The sequence below is a fragment of the Falco rusticolus genome, chromosome 3 (assembly GCF_015220075.1).
Source record: "Falco rusticolus isolate bFalRus1 chromosome 3, bFalRus1.pri, whole genome shotgun sequence".
Lineage (NCBI taxonomy): Eukaryota > Metazoa > Chordata > Aves > Falconiformes > Falconidae > Falco > Falco rusticolus.
In genome coordinates, this window is record NC_051189.1 from 63,808,737 (window position 1) to 63,836,267 (window position 27,531).

A 27,531-nucleotide genomic window follows, 5' to 3' on the forward strand; every position below is an offset into this window, starting at 1 on the left:
TGTAGGTGCTTATTCATACTGGTGTCCTAGTGTGAGACTGGGAAGAAACAATTTTCCTTATGAAGCAGGTGCTGGTTCATCTGCACCTGGTTGGGTGACACCAACCCTGTATTTTTCCAGCTATGAATATCATGAATAACGTTTCTGCCCTTAGCAGATCTCAAACTCCTCCACATGTTTTATTTTTAGCTAACAGGAATTTAAACTCTGCCCTGGAACCTTTCCACTTAGTTTTCTTCAATCATCAGCAATTGTAGCAAACATCACAGAGCTTGTATATTACATGCCTTTTTCTGTTGCGTTTTTTCATTAGGTTGGTTTTTTTTTTTCTTTTTCCTTGCAAAAGCTTTGCCTGGCTTTTTGTAATTCAGTAACATTTATTTAAAATCTTATTTTAAAAAAGAGAGGGGAAGAGAAAACAAAACAAAACAAAACAAAAAAAAAAAAGCAGCATGTTGCGTAATTTTCCTTATCCTGATGCCAGCTTTTACTTGTGGAAATGTATGAATTGATTACACCATGTAATTTCTGTAAAATAAGTACATCATGGAAGAGAGATGAATAAAAAACAGGTGGATTGCTCCTTCCAGACAGACCATTTTCAACATTTTTGATAACCCTCAGATCCAAAATTGCTTCTGGGTAGTGGTATAAGGAAGAGTAAAACAATATTCTGAGACAGATTCATATTCGTTAATGAATATTTGGAAAAAATACAGTAGGAAATTAATTTTGACTGACTTGAGTCTTGCAGAATGATCCAGAACCATTTTCAGAAGTGGATTAACATTAAAGCATTTTATTATCTTATTATCTAATGTTACACATAACATTATATCCATATAATGTTTATACATAACATATATCCATATAATGATGGTTTATAACCATCATCTTAGCATTTTAAAGATTCTTAATATTGTTATAATACAACTGACTGCTGCAGATGATTTTCTATTCCATAATAAAAAAATAAATCTGTGCTGGTAATTCAGTCATCCTTTAAACCCTTAATAAAAGGAAAAATGCCTGTATTTGTATAGCATTTTGTTCTAAGTACAGTCATATATAACATGGTCGATTGCAGTATTTATGTTGACTATTGATTCTAACTTGAACTGATTTCTTTTTTTCCATCTTATTTGCTAAATTAAGTATTGGTTTATACATTTTCCAATAGTTCTATTAAAAACTAAAATGGCAGCAAATACTTGCTGATGTTGTAATAGGTCTTTATTTTTACACTGATAGGAAAAGACATTTGTTTTAGTTTTATCACCCTAAGAACAATAAATAGATGATTCTATGAGTGCTTCTGACAATTGTATTAGAATATGTAAGGTCCACTTTTTCACACAAGTAGATTTATATAATGAAGCATTATACAAATATGCATGTTTAACACTGGTTAATGAATATACTCAACTGCAACTGCAAAAGTCTGTCTTAACTTTGGAAACAGTTTAAAGCTTAAGGATGACAGAATATTTACAATAACCATTTATGGCTTCTCCTCCTCCTTTTGTACTTGCAGGACAGTTTTCAGTATCCAGAAGGGGACCTATGTATCCAGAGCAGCACGGTTTGCATTTGGGCACCTAAATAACCACAAGATTTTAAAACAAGAGTCTCCACTCCCTCACCTCATGACATACCTGGTGTGGTTTTTCAAAAGTTCTTTAAAAGATTTTAAAAGTTCTTTTTCCAGGGAAAAAAACCAAACCACCTTGGGCTTTTATTTTTCATGCTTAAATGTGGGATGATCACCTTTTTAAAAATCCACAGTTCTTTTTGATGGCCAAGATCTGGGAAAATAAAACAGCAAACCAAAGAGTAACTAATCCCCCGCACTTCTACTGGAAGTGTACATGCCTGCAAGCTGTTTGAAGTGAGGTCCCCAGTTTGTAAGATAGTCATAACTCTGATCCTCATCTGACATATTTGAACCTAAAGAACTGAGGGATCCTGCCAAAGAACCCATTCCCTCAAATGCATAGCATTGAAGTGAGTCATATGGAGGAGCACTAGGGTCTGTATTTGCTTCTTCAAGCTTTTCTGAAATGAATTGCCTGAAAATTGCACTGTCGGGGCCAACCTGTAGAGACTGTCTGTAGAGGCTGTGGATCTCTGTGCTGACCTTCTTCCGAGGTTTGTGCATTCGCATGACGGTACGGGTCCTCAGTGCTGAAATATCAAAGGCTTCTGTATCCTCCTCACCACCTCCTTCATCATCATACCTGACAATATTTTCTCTGAATTCTTCTGTTTTCTCTGAAAAAGGAGACCTCTTCCTCTGCTGCCTTATGGCTATGATTGCCAAAAAGAACACTGACAAAAAAACAAAACAAAACAAACCAAACAAACAAACCACACAAAGAGAAAAGAAAAAAAAGACATAAACAAGGGAAAAAATAAACAGAACCAGACACTTTGAATGTGCTTGGAAAGATTAAAAAAATGGTAATGTTTCTTAATACTGATGCCATTGCAAAGTGAAGCTATCTTAAAAAAAATATGGAGCTGTAATTCTTATGGGGTTTATGGTTTTGAGATGAGCATAGTATGTGGTGGGAAAATGGCTACAACAGGACCTGTAAAACAGGTGAATGAAATGGAGCAGCTCTTTTGGTAGATGGGAGTTTGAAACTGATAGAAACACAGGTTATGCTTTTTGAAACTGCTTTGGTTTGTCACATAATACGTCAATTTCACATTCAGAATTTAAATTCTTTATCTCTCACTTTCTCTCAGAACAAAGCCCCAGGAAGATCAAATGAAAAATGAGGCAATAAGATATTTTCCTCAGCTGGTTGAATCATTCAGTTCCATAGACCATGCAGGGTATGGTTCAATTATTTCTGTTATGTTGGTTTGGAAATTTGAACATTATCACCAAATTTTGCATGATGTTGTAGCAGTATTTACTACCAAGGCCTATTTATCAGAGCACCTTGTTTCTCTCATATATGAAACTTTTTTAGATTTTATTTTAAAGCATTATTTTTTAATCATAACTCATTTCATTTTCAGCTGAATAATCCCTCTGAAACAGTCTATGACTTCACAGAGATTAATGATTTCAGTTTTTAAATAAATCTTACTGCTTTTCTATTTAATAAGGAAGTAGTTTGTGGGGTTTAATTTTTTACTCAACAACTACCAACAATGGCAGGATTCTACCTCACTTAGGGATATGAAGGACCTGAAGTAGTTCTTTATTTCTATATATTTACTTTATACTATTTCATTTGATTGGGAGACACCAACACCAAACTTGAAAGTGTTGCAAATAAGAATTTCTACAATGTTATAATACATTATTAAACCCCAGATTGTTTCAACTTTCTAAACCCATTGCATGATGAACTCTTCCAATGGTACACATGATGATACAGAAAAATGGAAAAAAAATTAAACTTTAGTTTTCAGATATGTGCCAAACACATTATGCATAGAAATTTTTATAATTTCATTTCAAATAATCACAAAAATACATTTGAAAACTTAATGCATTTAAAATATGTGTGTCTGTAAGACATTTATCTGTATCCCTGCTTTGGCTTTTGTGATATGCATAGGCCCAGTAGACACCAAGGGCTTATTCCATCTGGAGAGAGGACCTCTCTGCAATAATTTCACTGATGGCTTGGATAATGCAGTGATATAGTTTCTCTGACCCTCAGTCTCTTAAGTGCATAACACAAAATGATGAAGTTCAGATATCCTGCAACAATCAAAAAAACCCTTGAAATGCGTGCTGCAACTACACTGCAAGGTTTAAAACAGGGACTACAATCAGGGGGGCTGCTTTTGAGGCCACTACTGAAGATTGCCTGAGACAAGGAAAGCTCAGATTTAAATAAGGTGACTCTGAAGTGCAGACCAGTCTAGAAACCAAAAATTCAATTGTGTGTTCCTGCTTTCACTGTTGGAAAACAAGACATGTAACTAGGGGAACTAGTACATCCCTGGAGTTTGCTATGGAGTCAAGAAATGGCTAGTGTCTGGCCAGAAGTACTCCTATCTAGACACAATAATTATGAGATAATCTTCCATTGTTTTCGTCCTTGCCCTGTTTATCCAATGTGTTCATAAGGATAAATAAAAGCACATATCGTTTTGTAGGCCATTCTGCTTCTGCAGTTTCCTGCATGTTACCTCATCTTGAGACTTCAAAGCCATATGAAGATGCTGACTCATAACTGACAGGTACACATGCTGCTTCTGGGCAATTCATTTAACTGTGGAATTAAATTACAGGGTCCCATTTTAGGAGAAATTTCCATGAGTTCTCACCAGAGATCCAGTCAGGAGGTCAAAGGTACAACAGGAAATATTTAGACCCAGTTTTTATTCCTTATTCTAAGGAAAATAAGCTGTGACCTTGTGGACATAATGCAGAATATGGGTGATTTTTAACTTGTTAAATTTCTTTTTTCACTGGTGTAAACTCAAAATAATCCCATTAGCTTTACTGGACTTGTCTTTCTTGCCTTCTATTGCTACTATGGCATTAGAATAATGCTGCAAGCCTTCATTTTCTAGCCTCAGCTTTCATGTAGTTAATGATTGTACGTTTTGTGTTGTATGCTGTTATTTATAGGCTAGTAGAGGTCATATTGTGTAACAAGAGTAGAAAAAAGAATGTTCTTTACCCAGCTAGCCATCAGGGTGTGGGGTGTGGGGTGTGGGTGTGTGTTTGCTTAAAGTTTTGTGTATTTCTTTCAATAATATAGGACTTTAAAAATATTACTATTATATTTGCTGTGACTGACAAATACGTTGTGAAAATAATTTTCACTGAAAGTTTTTGTTTCTTAAGGCAGTGTAATTTCTGTTATTACTTCTTTCTTTGTGGACATGATATTTGTGTACTAGTTATTATGCTGCAGTTTTGTTTTAATTCTGGTCATATTTTGCCTTTTGTAAAAATTTTATTGAAAACAAATTTATGCTATGTTTGCCCAATATATAATGATGATGTGATATCACATTGCTTAGTGAAATCCTGATTCTATTGTAATTTTCTTACTTTGGAGTTGTTTGTTTGTAGTTTCACTGGTGGAAGAATGGTTTTACTATATATAATCCATTGATCGTTTTGTGGTATTTTTGGATATGTCACTTTATGAAGCATACTGCTTTATGGCATAATATGGATATGCCATATTATTGCACATTATTGTATATTATTTTTGCTGGAAGAAGACAAATTCACTGTAGCAGGGATACCTGCATGTTTCACCAGGTAAAGAAACTGTTTCCCTGTGTGCTGTCACTGCAATATGCCTTGCAGCAGCCATGGCCCCATGCAGAGCAGGAACAGCCAGCCTTGGGTAGCTGGTCTGGTTCTGAGTGCCATTTCCCAGCTATGACCCTTTGCAGCAATACAAGTGCAATTGTGTGCTTAAAATGCTCTCAAACCCATTTTGACACCCCCACAAGCTCTACACTTTAATGCAGGTTAATCTGGTGTCTGCTGAAAGGTAAAAGGGGATGTCCAACATTTGGAGAAAAGGCTGCCTGGCAATACAGCTTTATGAACTCACAGAGAAACTCCCCATTTGTTTCTGGAGTTGCTTTCTGAGAGTATCAGATTCTCTTTTTCTTTCATTATTTTATATTGATCATACCTCTACATTTGGCATACCTAAGGCAGAACGAGTAAGGTGTTGCTCCTTTACATATATTCTTATACTAGCGAATTTTCTTGTGTAACCCGGTCTTCAGCTTTACCCGGGCTAAAAACAGACCTTGGACTCCCAAGTCTTTATTATTATAGAGCTGGAGGAGTAAGTAGGACCATGATTCAACTAGAGCCAACTTTGCGAACATTGTCTTAGAATTCAAATTTTACTGAAAACTGGAATTGTGGGAGGTGAACTATAATTAGAAAAACAGAAAAATGGATCATTTGCCTTATTGCAAGTTTTCTGAATAACACAGTACTTCCAGTCTTCCAGTCAAGGAAACATCTTTGTCACTCAACCAAGCCCACTGTAGAAGGAAACAAAACAATTTCTCATTCTCATACTTACCGAGGAGTATTAGTATGCAAGCCAAAACAGCTACTAAAGCTTCTGTGCTGAGACCCATGGAATACATGAAAGCCCCATATCGACAGTACAAGGCATTAACTTCAGTGTCACAGTCGCAGACAGTGATGGTGAGAGTATTTGTGCTTGACAGTGGTGGAATTCCGTTATCCAGAATTAAGATTGGCAAGTAGAAATAAAACTGCTCTTGCCTCTTGAAGCCACTTTTTGCTGTGAAAATTCCAGCTGTGTTATCTAGAAGATAAATTATTATGTATGGTACACATTTATCACTTTTTAACGATAAAACTCTAGTGGAATCTGACCTATTTTAAAAACAATGGTACTGTGCAAAGCTACCTATTAAAAAAGTTAAAAAAGTAAAACCAGGCATTGACATGTGGTGGGTGTTTTGTGTAAACTGTATAAACTGCATTTATTTTTGACATATGTATTCCAGGGGCAATAAAAAAAAAAAAAAAAATTGACATAGAGGCTTTGTTTTTTATGTTCAAAGCTAAAAAAACCCCCACTTTTTCCAGTACCTGAAACCTGCTCAGACTAATTAATTGATTCTTAAAACGATTCCATGTATCCAGCTGCTAGCAATCCAGCAGTTCACAGATGAAATATAGACAGTTTACCAATCAAAAGGCTTCAAAAGTGTGTCTGGCAGCCCACAGAGAAAGCAGGTGACAAGGAAAAGAAGAGAAAGCAAGAAAAAAGTCCAGTGAACTAGTCTTTTATTTATTTCCCTGACTCAAAAACTAGACCTATCTAAGCTCCTATCTAATTTAACGACAAGCTGCTATAGGGTCTCACCTTACTTTGTATTTAACTATTAGAGTTTAGAAATCAGTTCTGTACCAAACCCAGTAAATGGCTCAAATTCAGCTCCTGTTGCATATCAACTAATTCAAATCTGAAACAGCTTGTTGCAAAACAAATTAGCTCTGCCTAAATCTCTGTATAATGGAAAGAAGAAAAATCTATAAATATATACATATCAGATTTTTTTCATTTTGGCAGGGTGAATTTCTGCATGTGTGCATTCATGTATGTAGGCAAAAAAAAAGTGTTTCTACCATTATCTGTGTAATACCAGATAATCTGGTATCTAAACTAATCAAAGTCTACTGAAGTTAACTCCCTCACATTTAAGTTCTTCTAGGTTTCTGTCATAGTTCAGAAAGTAACTCTGAGGTAAAATTCTCCAGATCTGTAGAGTCACTTTTGCTTTTGCATAGGATGATCCCAGTTCACCCAGCCATTTCTATGAAATGCAGCAGAAAGAGAGATTGCACTGACAGTACCATAATTTAAAAGATTTCCTCCTCTGCCCCCTCCCCACCCCATCAATAACCACCAAAAAGAACTGGTTGTATTGCCATGTGTGTGGCTTTGCTTGGGCCTTGCAGAATGAGCAAAAGTGGGAAAGGCTCGTGGCTTGTACACAATTTGACCTCAGTGTAACAACTTATCTCTTCCTGGCACTGAGTGAGATGTTAATGAACCTGGGAACTGAAATACATATTAATAGATTGACTAACTTTAGAGGTATTGAGAGAAGTAGTTTGCTTTTTAACATAGTCTGAACATTCCAAAACTGATTTCCACTGATTTATTCACCTAGGCAGAACATTCAAATAATCAGAAAAATCAGTAAGTACAGCGTGTACTTTAGCTGAGTCTGAAGAAGCTCTTCTTTGTAGTCTCAGCAAAGTGACTCTGAGTGGTCATCTTCCCTGAAATTCCATCAGATATTGTATTGACGTTTTCACAGCAGACTGGTTTTGTTTGATATCTCTCTATATCATTCTTTTAATAAGACTCTCAATCAATATAATTTCTGAATACATTAGAATATATATAGAAGACATTTGTATGATGTCATCAGTAATAAGTGTATGCAGTTTAAAAAGTATTAAGAAATAAGACTGCATTCCTGTTTATCTGTGTTTATAATTTTGGTCTTGCTGAAGGGATGAAGTGATGGACTTACATTAACAACAATCTTCTCTTTCTGGCCATCTTGTTTCTTCAACAAAGAGATAATTTTAACAAGATTGTTGGTATTTCCCACCATATCCTACATTAAGTAAATAGATTTTAAAGAATACCAGTGTATTTTTCATCTCAGCATTTATTTCTTTCATTGAAATAAAACTGTCTTTTGCTGTTTATTTGGCTGAAAAGGGAAAATAAACTTTTTGGTATTATTGAAATGCATGATCATATCTTATAAAGACAATTTATATTTAAGTGGAAATTTTTACAGAATGTGAGGACCACTAGAAGCATGAAATTTTGATTAGGGAGGTCTTAAAGAGCTACATGAATGACACTACCTTGATTATCTTTGACAGTAAAATCTGAATTGTTTGTGGCCTCCTGAGCCAATGAGAAGTAAAAATGGTGACCATTTGCTGAGTCATCTTGATCCACTGCACTGATGCTTTGAATTAGCTGGAAACACAGACAAACAGAATTGTTTAAGAATAAAAGTATTTACTTGTCTTTAAAAGAATAAAATAATAATAATAATAATAATAACAATAATAACAATAACAATAATAATAACAATAATAATAATAATAATAATAATAATAATAAAACAAAACAAAACCCAAACAATCAAACATGAAAGTATTTACTTGTCCTTTAAAAGAATAAAAAAACATCTTAGGCATGTTAAACTGTTGATGTTAGAGATGTGATCTGTGAATACATGTTGAGTGCATGTTAAAGCACTAACAAATATATACCTTCTATACCAAAACAGGCTTATTGAGACTAATATTATGCAAATTCTCTGCTTTGATTTTTCATCAATTTACAAGAGGCAGGCATTAAAATCTTGAGAAAATATAAAGTATTTACTGGATCAAAAGACCAGGGGTAAATGAAGTTTCCATAACTGAAAAAAGTAACCATATATATAGTGTTCTGTTCTTTTTTTTTCAAGGTGAAAATTTGAACAAATCCTTCTATACAAAACCCATTTCCTTCCAACCCACAAACAGATTGACATCATTCAACTGATGTATTGTAGCTCCAGTAAGTGATATATGGTGACAACGTCATGTGTTCAATTGTTGAAACTGGATATTATAACGGATTGATTATGGAACTTCTTGGTTGCTTTTTCTGAAGAAAGCAAAACAGCCTTCATTTACAAATATGTCAAACTAGATAGTCATTCCAAGATAAAATAAAAAATAACAGTTATCATGCAAAGGAATATCTTCCATCTCTGCAAATAAATAACCAAGTTACAGTTAACATAATCAGCAAAATTTATGCTTTAAAAGAGCTTATTTTTGTTACTTTTATCAGTAAATGTTTAATGACCTGAGCATCAGCATTATTAGTAAGTGATCAGGAGGAAAACAAACTGATGCAAGCCCACCTACTTTCAGAAAAGATAGTATCCAATTTGAACTTGGGTTCTATTTTATCAGTCATCTCACGCCTTGTAGAGATTTGTGCCCAAGAAACTTAAAGCCTCAACTTTCCTTGAACCAGAAGGAACCTGCATGTTACAAGTGGTGCTCTAAAAGTAAAGCAGTACGTCGACGGAAATGACTACAGCTTTCCATCTGTGCCTTTGAAAATTCTTTCTTGATTAAACCATTTCTCAGTCAAAGATCTAAGACTTCAACACACATTATTTTTCTTTTCAAGAAGCTAAGTTTGATGAAACCATCACAGCAGAGTGCAAAATGAGGCTTACACCCCAGAAGATAGCACTGTTCCCTTTTCATATCTGAAATTTATTACAAATTTATGTTTTCACTCTATGGAAAAATGACTACCGTTGAGATTTTTTTATTGCCACTAATGAGAGGAGTGATTGTTCAGTGACGTACTTCATCAGGGAATTTTTTCCCTTTCCTCAGAGAAAACAAAACAGCTAAGGTGACGCAAAGACAGGTATAAGCATGCAGGTCAAGAAATCAGTGAAGAACAATAACTATTCACTAAAATTATCTTGATAATAAACCACAGGCTTCAGTTTTAGAAGGGGATACCATTCCTAAAATATGCCTAATATGAACAGCCATAAAGAACAAAATTATATACCCAGCCTAAAACATGAAGAATGGCACATTTTTATGATAATATTTTACCATATACCTCAAAAAACTTTTAAAGGCTATGCTTTGCTGCTAACATCTCCATGGTTGCCTCTGAGAAAAAGATTTGTATGGATATATGTCTATCTGTACAACTCAGGGTCTATCAAGCTAGAACAGACTGAATATGAGAAGTAATATAGTAGCCTACAAAGACATCTTAGCCACATCTAATTTGTATTGGTTTGGTTTGGTTTTATTTTAGTGACATGCTAGTGAAAAGTTACCTACCTAAAAAACCAAACCAAAACAAAACAAAAAAGACCAAAACCAAAAACATTAATTATAGATGTGATTTTTATACTTTCACTTTTCAGTCTGATTAATAATTATTTAACTAGGTATTAGCAATGTCTTTGGAAAGTAGATGCTTAGGAGTCTATCATGTTTGAAAATCAAAATTACTGCAGTTGTGAGTTAGATACTGTTTTGCTATTTTATTGTTAACTTCTGTTATTCTACATACAGAATGTATTTGCCCCAACAAATTTGATTTATATGTGATCCAATCAATAAACTTCTGAGGAGTATGTGGCTAGCTGAAAAAAAAAAAAAAACAAACCAAAAACCAAAACACCTTCCCTTGTTTTGAACTGTGCTGCTCTCCACAAACCTAAGACTGCTATGGCTATTCTAGTCATATGAATATACCTTTAAGGATTCACCTTAGAAGTAGGGGAATATTTGGAACACAAGGACAGGGAAAACCCTTATTGTTTATTTCTTTCTTACTGTACCACTTCCACTAAGAATCAGCAAAACTCAGATGAGTCTATAAAATATTCAGAGAGCAATAGGCAGCTCTGATTTTGCTGACTCTAAAGGAAAAATCACCCAGGAGAACGAAACTGTTTCTTTTTTTCTCGTTTCCTAGGATTTTGTACATCTAATGTACGAGATTCTAGCCTTTCACCAGGGAGACTGTTATCGCAGACTGAAAAACTGCACTTCTTGCTAGTGATTCAAGGTTTAAAAAAACATTACATTTTAGTGTGTAAACAAAGAGTTTAGACTGAATGATTTGTTGCTTCTGCAAGGTTGTATCAGTTGTTGTATTGAATAGGCTGACATTTAATTGCTGTAAAATTCCTTATATCAGGTCTCATGCATGTAGAAGCTGTAATAATCCAGCAGCCCATTTGAAAATGTACATTTCTTTAAAACTGAGATTAAGTCACTTAATTTTTCTTGAAAAAATGATTTAAGTTCATGGTGGGTGGGCCTCATTTACTGTTTCTTTCCAAACACAATGAGATCATTGCTAGGAACAGCAGGAGGCCCTTTGATCAAAGGTCACAAAAAGATATGGCCTGTTACATTCCCCTTCCCCTTCCATCTGATTAGGGAGCACTTGCAACTAATAAATGTCACCAGTGAGGGAGTCTAAGATATTAGTAACAGCTCTGATCTTTCATTGACTAATTACTTTGCGTAAAGAGATTTTTTGTAAACCCTTCTGTACTGAACATCTAGCTGGGTGTTGTTTGTCTTGCAAATAGCAAGTTTGGAGTATGGAGTAGCTGACTGCCAGGTAGTCTTGATGAAAATTCATTGAAAATGTATTTCCTTAATCCTAGGTGGTCTCACTGAACTGGCATTATGGAAATGCTCAGAAGGAAGAAGAAAGCTTTTCTATTATAATCCTTTTAGATTCTAAGAGTTTTCTTTCTACCAGATTCAACTTAAGGCTTAAACTATCCAACTGAACAATCACAAGTACCATTAATTTTTATGCTAAAGTACTCTGAGTGTATAATGTTAAGTCCTTTGTGCATGCCTCCATACCCAGGTATAGTCTTATCATTCCCATCAGACAGGTGGAAGCAAGTAGGCACAGATTTGCCACCTCTTCCTTCTTACTTTAGTTTCTTTTGTTTTGTTTTCCACATAACATCCTTCAATAGGAACTGCTATCATTTGTAGGATGTAAGATATCAGATCACCCACCTGTTTGGGGAGTATAGAACTGGTTTTGTTCAAATTGGCTAGTGGGATTTTTCTCATTGCTTAATGATATTTGATCACCATCAAAGTTTAGTGTAGGTAGATTAGTCAACACCTGCACTTTCCAGATAGACCTTCTAACTCAAGACTAAGGTTTTCCTTTTCACTGCTTCTATTTCATTTTTGAAAACCAGATTTGCACAATATTGATCTGATTTCACTGGATATACTGTAAGATGTTTCTTCTCAGCTATAAATAAAATGGTGTACATCTCAGCAAAGGAATAACTATTACAAAGCTCATGCCATGACACTTAGGTGCATTTTTATGTTTGTTTGTATATGCTGAAGAACTATTCTTACCTGTTCCATTCTGCTCTGAGATAATGTTGATGAATCATGGTCTGTATAAAATAGAAAAAGGAGTTTTCCATGGGCCAATGTGGCCACTGTTGCAAAATGTCACAAATTACGATCTGTGAATCTGCAGGTATAGCTTAGAGTAAGGGACTGCTAGGATATATGGTGCTTTCACAGCTTCACAATGTTTTTATACTCTAAGTGATGCCCTCATTCTTTTTCTCTTTTTAACGTTTTATTTTCTTATCACTACTGCTCAGATGTTTTTCGTAAATGATGAAGAGAACCTAACAAGGTGAAATAACAAACATTGGCTTACTAACATTTCATTTTCACTTCTCTGCTATCAAAAATCATTTTACATCACGGTTTGTTAGAAATGATCTGTTTTAGCAAACTGCTCATTTATGACATTAATCATAAGTTAAAGATTTCCTCTCTTCTGTCAATATTTCATTGTGTAGCAAAGTAATATCAAATGAGTACTCCATTTTCACTGTAACACTGTAATGAATGATTATTTTATTATATGCTAACTACTGAGTAAATAAATTTGTTGGGGTTTTTTTGTTGTCTCTAACTCAAAGTGCTCTGCATACGTACTCACTTCTTTAGATCTAATGAAAATTACTAAGCAAGCTACAACATAGAAGTCACTTCATATATGACCCCCAGACTACAAGAACTCAGAATAACCAGAATAAATACTCATTAGAGAAGACAGCATTAATTCAGAATGTAGGTGTGTTCAGCGTAGCTTGTTTTCAGCGAAATCTGTTTGATATGAAGAAAGACCAATATCCACTAGTGCTGAATTACCACGCATACAAATAGGTACATTCTAGATGGTCAGCTTGCTTACACATAACATAAGATATTTGATACAGCTTACATCAAACTTTTAAGCTGCAGTTTCAGGCTCAGTTAATTTATTAATGCCTTGGCAATTAAGCTTTCTGCTTAAAATTCATTCTTGTTGAAATGTCTTTAGTGTTATCTTTGAGACAGATTTGGTCCACTTCATGTTCTGATCATTTTTATAGAATATTTCCTCTAGTATTCAACAGTTTGTAGTTACTGTACGCACACATAAAGGGTAAATATAAAGAATTAATATCACATTGGAGTCATCATTTACTTGCCTACATATAGATATAAAGTCAAAAGGCCTGATCAAAAGGGAAACATGGGTTTGGATGCCTTATTAATACTGTTCCATTTGATCTGATGCCAGCTATGGCTGTAATAGGAGAGAAGTTTATTTTACATAGCAACTTTCATGTTCAAGTATTTTGAAAATAATGTATTTAATACTGGTGGTACACTGAAAGTGTTTTTTCAATGTGCAAAATAAAACTTTAGTTCTGGTTAGTATACAGATAACTTTTGTATTATAGGACAGCACAGACCTATAACATGAAATGAATAGTGAAAACTCCACTGATATGTCTAATAAAGATGAAGAATGGATTTAGACAATGCCAAAAAAAACTATCTACAGTCTTTACATCCATTTTTATTGTCAGATTTCAGACTATATTCTCACATTCCAAAATATATCTTTTTGTTTGAATGACTTTCAGAGGTTAAGTATGTCTGTAACTCACAAAACCACTATACAGGGACATGAAGATCAACGCTCTTTCAATAAAGGTAGACAATTTTTTTTTAACGTTGCAGAAAATTCAAAACTTCAAACCAAGCCTTCTTCTCTAGAATGAAGGCACTATTAACTGCCTCTGAGTTTGGATAATTAAACCAACAATTAGTTTTATTCATGTACTATTCTATTCTACACATTCTTTATCATAACCTAGTATACACTAAGGCTATGTGAACTTATTTGCCACATGACTCAGCCTTGCTTTTATTGTAAACCAGGCAGACACCAAGAAAAAGTCACCCAAATAAGACAATTTTTTTGACAGTATCTTGCCCTCTGCGGTGACTTTCCTTCCCTTTTCCCAAACACTATAAGCTGGAGGATGCAAATATATGTTGAGGCACTCATGAAACCAGAAAGAACTCAGCTGAGATCAGGGAAGGAAGTAAATTCTAGAAGTGGAGAACATCTCTGAGAATATCTTTCAGTGTATCATTTCCAGCTAAATGGATAGAGATAGCTGCTTTAGAAATTGAAATGCAATAGAGTATCTATACAACTTTGATCTCAACTTGTAACATGTAAGCAGATTCCTGAGCTGTTCAGAATTGATTGCAGATATATGACTAAGATAAAAAGGTGTGTAATGTCCTGATCAAGCCCTTCAACTGCTGTAAGAGATTATTCTGAAATGTGAAGTGTGTTATGCAGTGGATAGCCAGGCTATGGATAAAATCAATTTTGAACCTTTTGGCTTCTTGCTGATGAAAGTAAATAATCATTTTCCTGTGAGTAAAAAGTAAAAAAAAAAAAAAAAACCAAACCAAAACAAACAAACAAACAAAAAAAAACAAACCACAAAAAAACCCCAAAAAACACTAAAGGAGACACATCAGCTATCAATTCTGTTTTAAATCATAAACATTAAATAAAAGATCATAAGCTCTGACTGTCATAATTATGCACTTCAATTGCAATTTCCTGTTGTTCTTCCTAAGGTCGTTTGTTAATGAGAAGATTATTTAACATTACTGTCATGGTCTCCAAAGGATAAACTAAAGATGCCTGTGACTCTCAAAAACCTATAGCAATGAAAAAAGAAAAAAAAAAGATGGAAAAAAAAAATTAGACAAACATTTTGCCTGTCTGTAAAATGGGAAGTATATCATGCGCATCCTTCCTTCAGATATTACAGTGTTAAACAGGAATAATTCTGGTTCTTATGCTTAAAGAGTTTATTATTATTGTTACTACTACTATTTTTTACAGTGCCATTTTCACCAGTGATTCTCAAAATAGTTAATACATATATACTTAATTGTTATTGAAATGGAGCCATTAATGGGTTAGCATACAGATGTTGTTTGTCAGTAGGTAATTATGGAATAATGAAAACTCTAAGAAATAAATCACTTAGTTTTTTATATTGTAGGCAACTCCAAAACATGGATTACAAATATCCATTCTATAATCCTCCATATTTAATTCATGGTGTCTTGAAGGCAAGGAACATGAAGTGGCATTTGTTTTAATGCCTGTACTTTGATCTGTCAATGAGTTACCAAAACCCCAAAAGAAATGGCTTGCTGCAAGTACCTCTGAACCAGAGGTAGCCTTTGCAGAGTGGAAAATTACCAAATGCAGAACAAACCAACCAACTGCTGATAGAAGGACACATAAATGGATGAAAGCTGTAAAGAAATTACTTCAGCAACAGGGAAAGCTTTATTTCACTGCAGACTAATCCAGGTCAAAGTAAACCAAGCTGGTGTAAAAAGAGAGGCTCTGCTCTGTGGTTCAGAAATCAAAACACAGCAAAATGTTTGAACAGAACTATCACAGATATCCCAAAGGTCCTTTTCATTTGTCCGAATAATGCTTTAAAGTCTTGAAAAAACATATAGATTTTTCTGTCTATAGCTTTTTGTGGTTGCTTTCTTTTGTTGCTCATTTTGTACTTCTTTTTTTCTTTTTTTTTTCATTTGTTTTCTGTTTGTTTTTAAGCTTTGAATAGCCTATTTTTCTTTTTGCAGGAGGAAAACAGAGTCAGTAGTGTTACTTGGGAGATTGGGACAGCTGACTGATGTTACTCCATTCACCTGAGAAAGGAGTAGGAAATGGAAAAGAATCCTCCAGTGGAGGATACTTAATTCAACAATCACTTAAGCTGCTAGCTAGAGAAGGTATTGCAAGGGGCGTGACTTAAGCATCTTCATACTTCTACTGAACTAGACAGGGTTTGAATTCAGTTTGCAATAAATGATTTCTCACCAAAGGAAACAATCTTGTTTGAATTATGTCTAAGTCTGGTTCTTCCAGGCTACATTATGCTGTTGCTGAAATCACCATGCCTAGGTCTTACATCTGTGACATTAGCATGAAACAAATCTGTGCCTTACGTTTTCTTTAGAAGTTTCTGTCTGTACTTGTGTTACCTGTTTTTACAGATGAATGAGATATACTGATTTTTTTTAAGGGAGGAAAAATACACATCAGTCTTCCAAAATTTAAATCTAAAACTATACATATAGCAACAGAACTAATTTTGGAAATAGACAAAATACAGCCTGTGCTCACAGTACTGAAATAATCAATAGTAAAGGGAATAGTAACATATCAGGCCAAATCTTCATTGTAATGAGAAAACGGGTGGCTAACCCCTTCACCTTACCTGGCCAGGAACCGCATTTTCACAAACAAATGTTTCATAATATTTAGGGAATTCTGGTGCATAATCATTAACATCGAGAACTTGGATATACACATTTGCTTCTGAAATTTTTTCAGGATTTCCTAATAGTTAAAAAAAGACAGAAATCAAAAGTTATAAATAATCTACTACATATTTTAAAGTACTGTAGACATTAGAAAAATGTAAGTATATTCTACAGAGAAGAACATAGTCACTGAGACCTACAGGCACATTTTATACTAATTCTTTTTAATGAGTTCAAATACATCCAATACATAAAAAAAATGGCATTCTCTTTCTTTTCTGGGGTTCTGTTTACAAAAGGTGGTGGGGTTTTGGGTTTTTTTTCTTCACCAATCCATCATGTTACATTATAATAGTATATCTTGCAATATGTAAGGTTATTTCATGTAAAATTTTGGATTTGTTCAGTCTTTCACTTACCAAGTCAGAAACTGATCTAAATGTAAAAAATAAAATCTGATCTGGAGAAATTAAATGAGGTTTTGTTCATGCAGACTGATTTACTATATTGCAGAACAACACTAGACATGTGGAAGGTTATATGGAGGAAGAGTGTCTGCACCTCTAACAGTATCTGGTCAAGGACCTTACTCAATTGCAACAAGAGTTAATAAGAAAAGCAGGAAGCCATAAACAAGAACATAAAGGACACAAACTTTGGGGAAAAATAAGGGAGGGGGTAATGAGAGCCAAACCTGGTAAAACACACTAATTGATGGGGGCAAGTGAAAGTGTAAGAATGCTTATCCCTGCGAGGTTATCAGACCAGGGACCTTGTCAGCTGGGAAACCAAGGGAGAAAAAGGGGAAAACAGTCACAAAATATACCAAGACACAGACTCTAAAAAAGCAAACAGAGACTATGGCAATAAACAAACCTCACGATAATTGATGGGCTATTCAGAAACCACAGGGCAACAGTTCCAGGAGGTCAGCCTGGACTTTGCAACTGATAAGACTGTAAACCAGAGGGACCTCAGACCCGGAAAGGCACAGGAATCAACGGAGCTGTACAGACCCATGGAGAACATGCAGGGAGAAACAGAGAGGGACATACAGAAAGGGATGTAAAAGGGGCTGGTTACATGGAAAATGGAACCAGCCAGTATACTTGTCTGGCTAAGGCCTGCACCTGATTACCAGTCAGTCCTAATGTCTTATTTCTTCCTATTAAATCTTTTCTTAACTATCTCTCTGCATAATCTCACTCTGCCACTGTGTATGTGTGCCGCAGGGACTAAGTGCCAGATACTGCCGACACCTGCATAAGTGTGAGTGAAAATTGGTGCCAGCATCTGGAGTCAGATGGGGGTATGGATGCCCCTGGCCCGTGGTGCCAGCTACTGGAGTGACAGGGAGGTGCAAGGAAAGAATATCTGTATCTTCCCCAAACAGTGTGCATGGAGTGTGTGTGTGTTTTTGCTAGCAAACTTTAAGCTGGACTCAACATTTAGTAGGGGGTCCTTTGGTCCAGGCCAGGTGCTCAGAGGGGTCCATGCTGGTATGCTCAGGGGGGATTTGTGAATGTAGGGTGCACAAGAGACAAGTGCGTGAGTGCTGTGGGTTTGCAAGCAAGCATCAAGCATGCACTAGTTGGTGAGCTGGGGACCCACAAAGTTGATAAGAGGGCCTGGGGTCTGGGCAGGGGTGCTGGACAGATAGAGGGTCCACACAGGTACTGAAGGGGGTGTGTGTCCTTGTGAACCTGGAGAGTGGTGTGTGTGCCTGTGCCAGTCCTACACTTGGGTCACAAAAACCCCATGCAAAGCTAAAAGCTTGGGGAAGAGTGGCTGGAAAGCTGCCTGGTAGAAAAGGACCTGGGAGCGCTGGTTGACATCCAGCTGAACATGAGCCAGCAGTGTGCCCAGGTGGCCAAGAAGACCAACAGCATCCTGGCTTGTATCCCAAACAGTGTGGCCAGCAGGACTAGGGAAGTGATTGTCCCCCTGTACTCGGCACTGGTGAGGCCGCACCTCAAATACTGTGTTCAGTTAGGGTCCCTCACTGCAAGAGGGACTCTGAGGTGCTGGAGCGTGTCCAGAGAAGGGCAATGAAGCTGGTGAAGGGTCTGGAGCGCAGGTCTTGTGAGGAGTGGCTGAGGGAACTGGGGTTGTTTAGCTTGGAGAAAAAGAAGGCTCATGGGGAGACATTATTGCTCTCTGCAACTACCTGTTGTAGGCAGGTGGGGGTAGGTCTGTTTTCCCAAATAACAAATGATAGGAAAAGAGAAAACAGCCTCAAGTTGCACCAGGGGACATTTAGATTAGATATTAGGAAAAATTTCTTCACTGAAAGAGTGGTGAAGCATTGGAACAGGCTGCCCAGGGAGCTGCTTGAGTCACCATCCCTGAAGGTATTTAAAAAATGTGTAGATGTGGCACTTAAGGACATGGTTTAGTGGTGTATTTGGCAATGCTAGTTTTATGGTTGGACTTGATGATCTTAAAGGTCTTTTCCATTGTAGATGATGCTATCATTGTATACAGAATACCTCTTGGAAGTCCTTTGCCTGTCAGTGCATTGAATTCACATTTACAGAGCACAGCTCTGAGAAATGTCTGCCTTCCCCACAATCTAATTTGTTAGTTTAGTAGGCAAGATGTTTCACTGCAATAGTAACACTCATATTAGCTTGGACATGTTGTTGGCTAAGGACCATAAGGAAGACATTTTTCCAGTTAATAAAATAATCTTAAGACATTCCAGGAAAACTAAATATCTATCAACTTAAATATCTATCAGTATCTCAATCTGCTCTGTCAAAACCAGTTTGTCAATCACAAGAATATTTATTATATTTAAAATATGCCTCATGATGAATGCTAGTGTCACTGCTTCTGACCTGTTCAGAAGTTTTTAAGGCATTTTCTTAAATTAGTCAAATGGACCTTTAAGAAGAAAATAAAATGAACTCCTTTCTGCCTCACTTCAAACTATATGGGTTTGGTTGGTTATTGCATTGCTTTTCTAATGTATAATTCACTAGATGCTTGGAGCAAACATTTGTTTTCTTGGATCTTATGAAATCTGTGCTGATGGCTTTGAGTCTTTTGCCAAAGGAAATGGCAGCAAAAAGCAACTGCTACAGAGATAAAGGGCTAGATACTCAGCAGTTTCACGTTGCTGTTCCTTCTGTGAAATCATTAGAGATGTGCTAATTTACCAAAGCTTATGATCTTTCAGAGTCATCTCAAAAATACTCTTTTGTGAGACAACATTGCTCTTATTGAATCCCAACATCCATAATAATACAATAGGCAATGAAATAGTGCTTGCTTATTTTTTAAATACACATAAAATGTAGCACACATCCCTTTTAGAAATAATACCAAGATTGTAGGACAGACTTAACCTCTTTTACTTAAGACAGAACTGGATGTATAGGGCAGATATCTGGCTGGCTTGGTATTGAAAGGAAAACTATCACATTTATTAGGAGGCTGGAAGTACCCTTGGTGGCTTCAGTCACGTACAAAGTGGCATACAAAGGAAGGACCCAGATACCTTGGCTTACTCCTGACTTGCTTGTTCATAAGAGTCATGGATACTATATTTTCTTTAAAGCCTACCTTTTTGCTTGCACAAACTTTTAGATAGTACCTTTCAGCCTAGAGCTGTCATTCACATCTATTTTCTTTCACTAAATACCCCTCCTTCTTTGTTACTGGGAAGTTTCTAAATTTTGTGATATTACAGGTAGGGTTTTTAGGGAAGGAGAAACACATACAAAACCAATCCTGGAATCAGTGTGTGGTAAATATCTAATGAAGATTTTGGGTGAAGCAGAGTGACTCCTTCGGTTGCAATTGGGGAAGATGGTAGGTAACACTTACTTAGTCTTTTATCCCTTACGCGGGAAAAGAGTTGTCAGAATTTTAATACAGCTATTGTATTCATATCCTACACTAAGCTAAATATCTTTCAATGAGCAGAAAATTTCTTTGTTATAATCTCCATGAGAGAGATCAGAACTTGAAAAACAAGGTCTGAGAGAACAGAATATCAAGTGCAATAGGTTGGATCAGTGTGAAAATGAAGTTGATGCTTTAATTACTATGGAGAAAATTAGTAACTTGCTCATTATGGAGCTGGGTGAAAAGAAAAAAAGTGACCATCTCTAGAGACAAATTAGAACTCAGTACTTGCATGGGATTAAAGAAAGCTTAGCATTGTCATCAGCCAGTAAAAGGAAATGTTTAATAATAATAATAACAACAGTAATAACAATACTAACACTAGTAATTATTAATTATAAATTAGGCTAAAGCAAATTTATTTACTTGCTAAAGGAAATTGATGATTTTTTTTTCTTTTTTTAAAAGGACTAATCTAAAAATAAGTCTGTCAACAAAAGTATGTATGACCAAAGTAGGGTGACAATTAGGCATTGAATTAATTATATGATCGATAACTGAAATCTTCAAAGAGCTGTAAGTCCTGTAGTAGGTCTGGAATCCACTATGAAAGGACATCTGCAAGACCCAGTGGGAAAACTACTGTTGTCTCTTGAGGGTAAGTAAGTTTGCTTATGACTGATAGTGCACTTTTCCAATGAGTGTACAGAGAAATGAGGATCAAAGTAAGCTCAAGTTAGTTGCTGTCACGGGGAATTTTTGTTAATCATCTATAGTTCAGTAGAGAGAAAGCTGAAACAGATACTCTTCTTCTAAATTAATTAATTGTCAGTCAATTATCATCCGACTCAGTAAATCAGTGTTAAGTAAAGCTGATGACTTAAGGATTTCTTGCTCTCATGTACGGTTAGAATGATGTTTACGCTTCAGCCTTGTACAAAGCAGAAGCTAACTATAACCTAGTAAAAACTGATTAAAGGACCTTTGATTTCTCTTGAGCTAGAAACATCTTAGGCATTAAGTGGAATAAGACTCAACAGATTGCAGGTTCTGACTGCTTACGTTTAAGTTCCAATGAATTAGATCTAATTCTGCATACCTTTAAAATATGCTATCTCAAAGTTGTGAGGATAGGATGATCCACACCACAAGTCTGCAATAACAGAGGCAATCTCCTCTTACTAATTCCTGATCCCTGTCATTGCAATGGAGGCAAAAGTCTTGTGTCCTGTACAAATGCCAGGACATCAATAGGCCCCAGGGGAGGTTGCTGTTTTAATGCAGTTTCAGTATCTGTCTCAGCTGCAGCAAATATCTTGTGTGGATGAACTGTAATGGCATTTTGATTTGGCTTCAGTGGAGCCACAATGTCATCCACCAAATGTCTCATTCACACAGTGTATGTTATGATTATATTTGAAGGAATAAAATGCTACTAGTCCATGATATAAATCATTTCAGGTATGCTCAGATAAAGTGACCTAACTTCAATGCTTTTGAATACAGTGTTATAGACAGTGACCTTATCATCATTAAAGAAATAAAGAATAAGCCTATGAAGATCATAAGGGCTCGGTTTCCCTACAATAACTTTCATTACTGTGAAAGGCTCACTTTCTTTTGCTGCAGGAGACACTTATTCACTTATACCATTTGGTTCTTTCCTATTTTATTGTTTAACTAAACAGAAAAGTCCAGACCAAAGTCATCCTGCTGTGTTTCTATAGTGCCATTCATGACATGACATGACATGACAAAAGTATGCCAGAGATCAACACCTGCCAGCTGCCCAACAACATGAAAAGTAAAATACATTCATGTTTTAAAAGGCACAGAGAAGCTGAAAAGGAAGATAATGCTATGAATTCCCAAAGACAAATTAAAGACTTCAACGAAAATGGCTACTGACTATCCTGCATTACACTTCTAGCAGTAATATTCTACATATATACAGGGAATGCTCCCTCGCTCCCTTTTGGGAACAGTGAAATTTATGAATATGTGTTTAAAGTAGTCTTAGCAATCAATAACATGTAACTGAGATTCAGGATCCAAAAACATGCTGAAAATATTTGGCAAAACCTGTCTGATTTATTGTTTGGACTCTAGTTCCATATGTTTTTCCTCCTTCCTGAGGATGGATGTAATTAGTTTTTAAACAGTATCCCAATAATCTTGTTAAACTACGTTATAAATCTGTAGCTGTTATTTTTCTAAAGTGTTGTCCCAGACTTAGGGTAACCAGATCACCAAAAGCACAAACAGAGGCAATTTGCATTTGACTTTCAAACAAAACTGACAGGTGAAATCTATACAAAGGATGCTTCACAGATTTAATTGTCACTGAAAAGAAGTCTAGCTGATTTAGGTCTAAATTCACAATTAGAGCCAAAGTTTCTGACTGGTGTTAAATTAAACACTGGCTAATTTCACACTAGTCAAAAATCTGGTGTGAAATTAACCAGGGTCTAATTTAACATAAGATCTTGCACTGCAGGAGAAATTCATATGCTTCAGTGTAACTTGAAAGCGTTACAGTCTCGATCTTATTACAGTTCCCTTTCTTTTTTATAAGGTCATCTTTTATGAAAAAGCACAGGACCTTGGAGTTCAAATACATTCCACTTCTGTTTAAGTAATCATTTTAATAATGTTCCTTAACATAGCAAGCAACTGTAATATAATGAAAAAGAAGCATGTATTCTCCACTTAAAAGAAGGTGTATTCAGAGGATAATTACAGTTCACAGTATATAAAACACAGCATTCCTTAAATTTCTTACTCACTTGTTTCTGTGGCTGTAACAGTTATGTTGTGCCAAGAAGCTCTCTCTCGGTCCAGAGGTTTAGTTGTAATGATTGTTCCATTGTGCTCATTGATGCTGAACAATCTCTTTAAATGCTTGATGTGGACAATAGAGTACCTGAACCAAAAAAAAAAAAAAAAGTAAAGAGGTTCCCTAATACTGAAATGTTCCATCAAAGCAAGGACATAGAAAGCTATTGTCAGTTGAGAAAACAGAGCTGTGCATATATACATACAAATGTGTGCTCAGAAAACTCAGAAATCATGAAAAATGTACGCTTATAAACATTTAAAATTCACTGCTGCCAAGATCAAAGTTCTTCTTTTTATAAAACTAAATATATCTCAGATCTATATTAATGCGAACTGAATCTGAAATGCATTATTCATTCTTACTTTTAAGTCAGGCTCACAGCAGGTGAATGACTTCGTTGAAAAGAAAAAGCATAAGTGCCACTTGTGAGATGAATAATAGTAACAGCTAAGTGGAGGTATAATGGCAAATCTATTTTATCATTGCTGACATGCTTTGATGCCAAAGGAGCAGACATTATAAAGAAAGGCAGACAACTATCTGTAATGAGGTGACACCTAGGCAGGGTACAAAATCCTAATGCAGGACATGATTGCAAACGAGTCCAGTGTTCCTAACTCTTCACTGAAAAGGCTCCGGATGCTATGTCCATACATACATACATACCATTTAAATAGTTAAATCTAACCAATGGTCACAGGCCAGAGAGAGACTGAATAAGACACCAAAGATACTGGTTCAGAAGGAAAGGGTATTTACTAATGTTTTTCATGACATACAAAAAAAGACTGCATGTCACAGTTCCTAGCAGTGTCTGTTTCATGGAAGTAAAACCTGTTTGAAAAGTTGAAAGTTCTTACCACTCCCATTTGGAATTCCCACATGCAACTATTCCCTCTTTTATTGTACCTTTAATTGTGCTTGACAAAGTCTTTCTATCTCCTGTTGACACTTAGGACTCCTGATCAGAATATATGCCAAAGGTTGGATGACTCTCTAACTCGTTATTTATAGTTACCTTTTGTCTGTTTTGAAGATCAGCAAGAGGATAAATCAGGAAGCCAGCAAAACAGTCCGTGAAAGTTCTTCTCATGAGCCAAAGATCTGACGTTTATAAACTTCTATTTTAGGGATTTACAATTCAATTATTTTATTTTATTTTTTTAATGTGAGTATTCCTCATCATCTGTATCCAATGCTTGTTTAGGGTTTTCTGACATTGATATTTTTTGTTTGGGGTGTATTTGGTATTCTGATTTTTTATAGATAATTTTCAAAAAAAACATGTTGGATATTTTTAGTTGTTTGTTATTATTGATGTAGTGAAAATTTGTTCATGTCTTTTTTACTTTGTTTGTTTGATGATTGGCATCCACAAGGCAGCACAGCTGGTTTTCTGTATTATAAGCAACTGCTGTCATTTACGGTAGCAATGGTCTCAAAATGAGATTCATATGCATGGTACTTACCCAACAAATTTATCTTTACATTAGAAGTGACATAGTCTATTTTTAAAAAACTCAGTGATGCAATATATGCACCACTGTTTTGGGACTACACAGACATTCAGCAAGTTCCATCAAACTATTTCAAACTAAGAAGTCAGATATATATGCACTATGTTTAAATGTTTTGCAGGAGAAATTGCAGTCCTCTAAATAAACAAGACTACCCCCACCCCTCCTTTTTGTGTGTGTGTGTGTGTGTGTGTGTGTGTACATATATATTTTGGTTTTATTTTTGTTTAATTTAACCTTTAAATAGCTTAGTAAATAAAAGAAAATTAATGTAAAATCATAACAAATGATTTGCATTGACCAAACTTCTGAAGACCGAACTATAGGTAGGTAGGTAGATAGATAGACACACACATATATTTCTGCTATTAGGAATATACACACCATAAAGTATTTTGTGAATCATCCATTTTTCCATGTATCCTAGCCTGTCTAAATTGTACAGTGCACAGTGACGTCAAATAACTTGAGAAGCCATTTTAATTATAAACCCTATGTTAAAGATTAATTACCTGTTTTTTCCCTTAAGAGACAGAAAAATTATTCTGCAAAATTGAAAGACTGAGAGACTCTTTTTATATAGTATCTCTGTGAGGCAGTTGTGGTGGATGTAGGTTTTGGTCATGCTGAAATGAGCAAATGCCAGTGGAGTTGTTCTGTGTCTCCCTCCTAGCAATGAATCCATCTCTCCATATCTCCAGAAGTTATTTGGAACAGACTGGAACACCTCCAGACACTTACAGCTTTGGCTGTGGTACCCTACCTCTGCTGCTATGCACAGCCTCTTCCAAGCCACCGATTAAAACATTACCCCATATCAGAATTATTGCAAAGGTGCACAAAAATGCTCATTTATTGAGACTTTGGGATAGGGGTCAGGATTTACTCTACTTATTGGTTTTGGCTGGGATAGAGTTAATTTTCTGCATAGTAGGTTGGATGAGGGTATGTTTTGGATTTGTGATGAAAACAATGTTGATAACACAAGGATGTTTTAGTTATTGCTGAACAGTGCTTACACAGAGCCAAGGGCTTTTCTGCTTCTCACCCCACCAGCGAGCAGGTGGCGGGGCACAAGCCATTGGGAGGGGACACAGCCGGGACAGGTGACACTAACTGACCAAAGGGACATTCCATATTGTATGACATCATGCTCAGCAGTAAAGCTGGGAGAGGGTGCTGTTCACTGGGGACAGACTGGGTATCTGCTGGCTGACAGTGAGCAATCGTTCTGGGGGGGTTACATAATTTGTTTTTCTTGGGCTTTTGTTGTGGTTTCTGTTTGGTTTGGGTGTTGGGTTTTGTGGTTTTTTTTGTCTTTGTTGTTTTCTTTGTTCTTTTTTTAATTATTAAACTGTATTCATCTCAGCACATGAGTTTTCACACTTTTATCTGTGATTCTCTCCTGCATCCCAATGGGTGAGGGAATGAGTGAGGGGCTGTGTGGTTCATAGCTGCCTACTGGTATTAAGCCACTAGACGCAGAATAACTTAGGCTATGACAATGAAAGCATGGTTAACTGTAATCATGAGCCAAGGAAAGGAACAGAAATAGCCTTTGGAAATGCCAGCTACATCTATATTTGAGGCCTGTCCACATTTTAAGTTAAGTACCTGACTGGGCAGTTAGCATCATCTGGATCTCTAGCAGTTACGACGCCCACCACTGAACCACTCACGGCCCCTTCAATGATCTCCATCACATAGTTCTCCAAGGTGAAAACCGGAGGTTCATCAGCATCTTCCACAATGATTTTGACAATGGTTTTGTCTTCAAATGGTCCTTCTTTCAAAAAACGCTCATCAATGTACCTGTTTACAACTTTTGCTTGAATACTGTATCTCCTCTTGCTCTCATAATCCACTCTCTGTTAAGAAAGAGACATGTGGAATATTTCTTGTTTCATATTTGAACTAAATATAATCGAATAGGTGGTGTGAGATTAAAGATAAAACAGTGCTACCCTTCTTTTAGGAATGTTTCAGAAATAGTTACTTCTAAAATTTCTTTTTTATGTTAAAAACACTTTAAAATGAAGCTATGCTAAGCCACTGTTTGCTTTCATATGTAGACTGGGTTTAATGTTACAGTTAAATAACACCGCAAAAGAAATCTTCCTGTAGAATGTCACCCCTAAAAAACCAATTTCTTCTCTTAATACTTTTATTTCCAGCATAGGTGTAACCTAGTGAACACTATTCTTTACTCTTACATAAACAATGTGAATCAGTTAATTTGTAGGGGTTAAACTGAGTATCTTAAAATGTATTATCTAAAGGAAATATATTCCAGAAGGCAACAATGAGTGTTTGATAAACACATATTTACATTACTATTTTAGATAGTAATTTTCTTCTGTAATGAAAAAAAAAAAAAAAAAAAAAAAACACAAGCAAACAAAACCTAAATAAATACTTTCCTGAATTGTAATAAATCCAAAAAGGGGAAAAAACCCCAAAAAAACCAACAACCAAACAAACCAAAACCACAAAACCAAATCCACCAAATTTATAGTGTTCAGTTCTTC

At 35.7% G+C, this 27,531-nt stretch overlaps 1 protein-coding gene across 4 annotated transcripts in view; it reads right to left on the bottom strand.

Annotated features, from left to right (window-relative positions):
* Nucleotides 1–783: 783 nt before the first annotated feature.
* The window catches only part of LOC119145436 (cadherin-19-like), a 69,040-nt gene continuing 42,292 nt past the window's right edge, over nucleotides 784–27,531 (bottom strand). For all 4 annotated transcript variants that reach the window (XM_037381906.1, XM_037381904.1, XM_037381903.1 and 1 more), the window contains 6 exons: nucleotides 26,618–26,871; nucleotides 23,434–23,570; nucleotides 16,750–16,871; nucleotides 8,384–8,501; nucleotides 6,039–6,290; nucleotides 784–2,328 (listed from right to left, as the gene is read on the bottom strand). In XM_037381906.1, coding sequence (XP_037237803.1) covers nucleotides 1,838–2,328; nucleotides 6,039–6,290; nucleotides 8,384–8,501; nucleotides 16,750–16,871; nucleotides 23,434–23,570; nucleotides 26,618–26,871 — 1,374 coding nt within the window. In that variant the 3' untranslated portion in view covers nucleotides 784–1,837. The remainder of the gene's footprint in view (nucleotides 2,329–6,038; nucleotides 6,291–8,383; nucleotides 8,502–16,749; nucleotides 16,872–23,433; nucleotides 23,571–26,617; nucleotides 26,872–27,531) is intronic.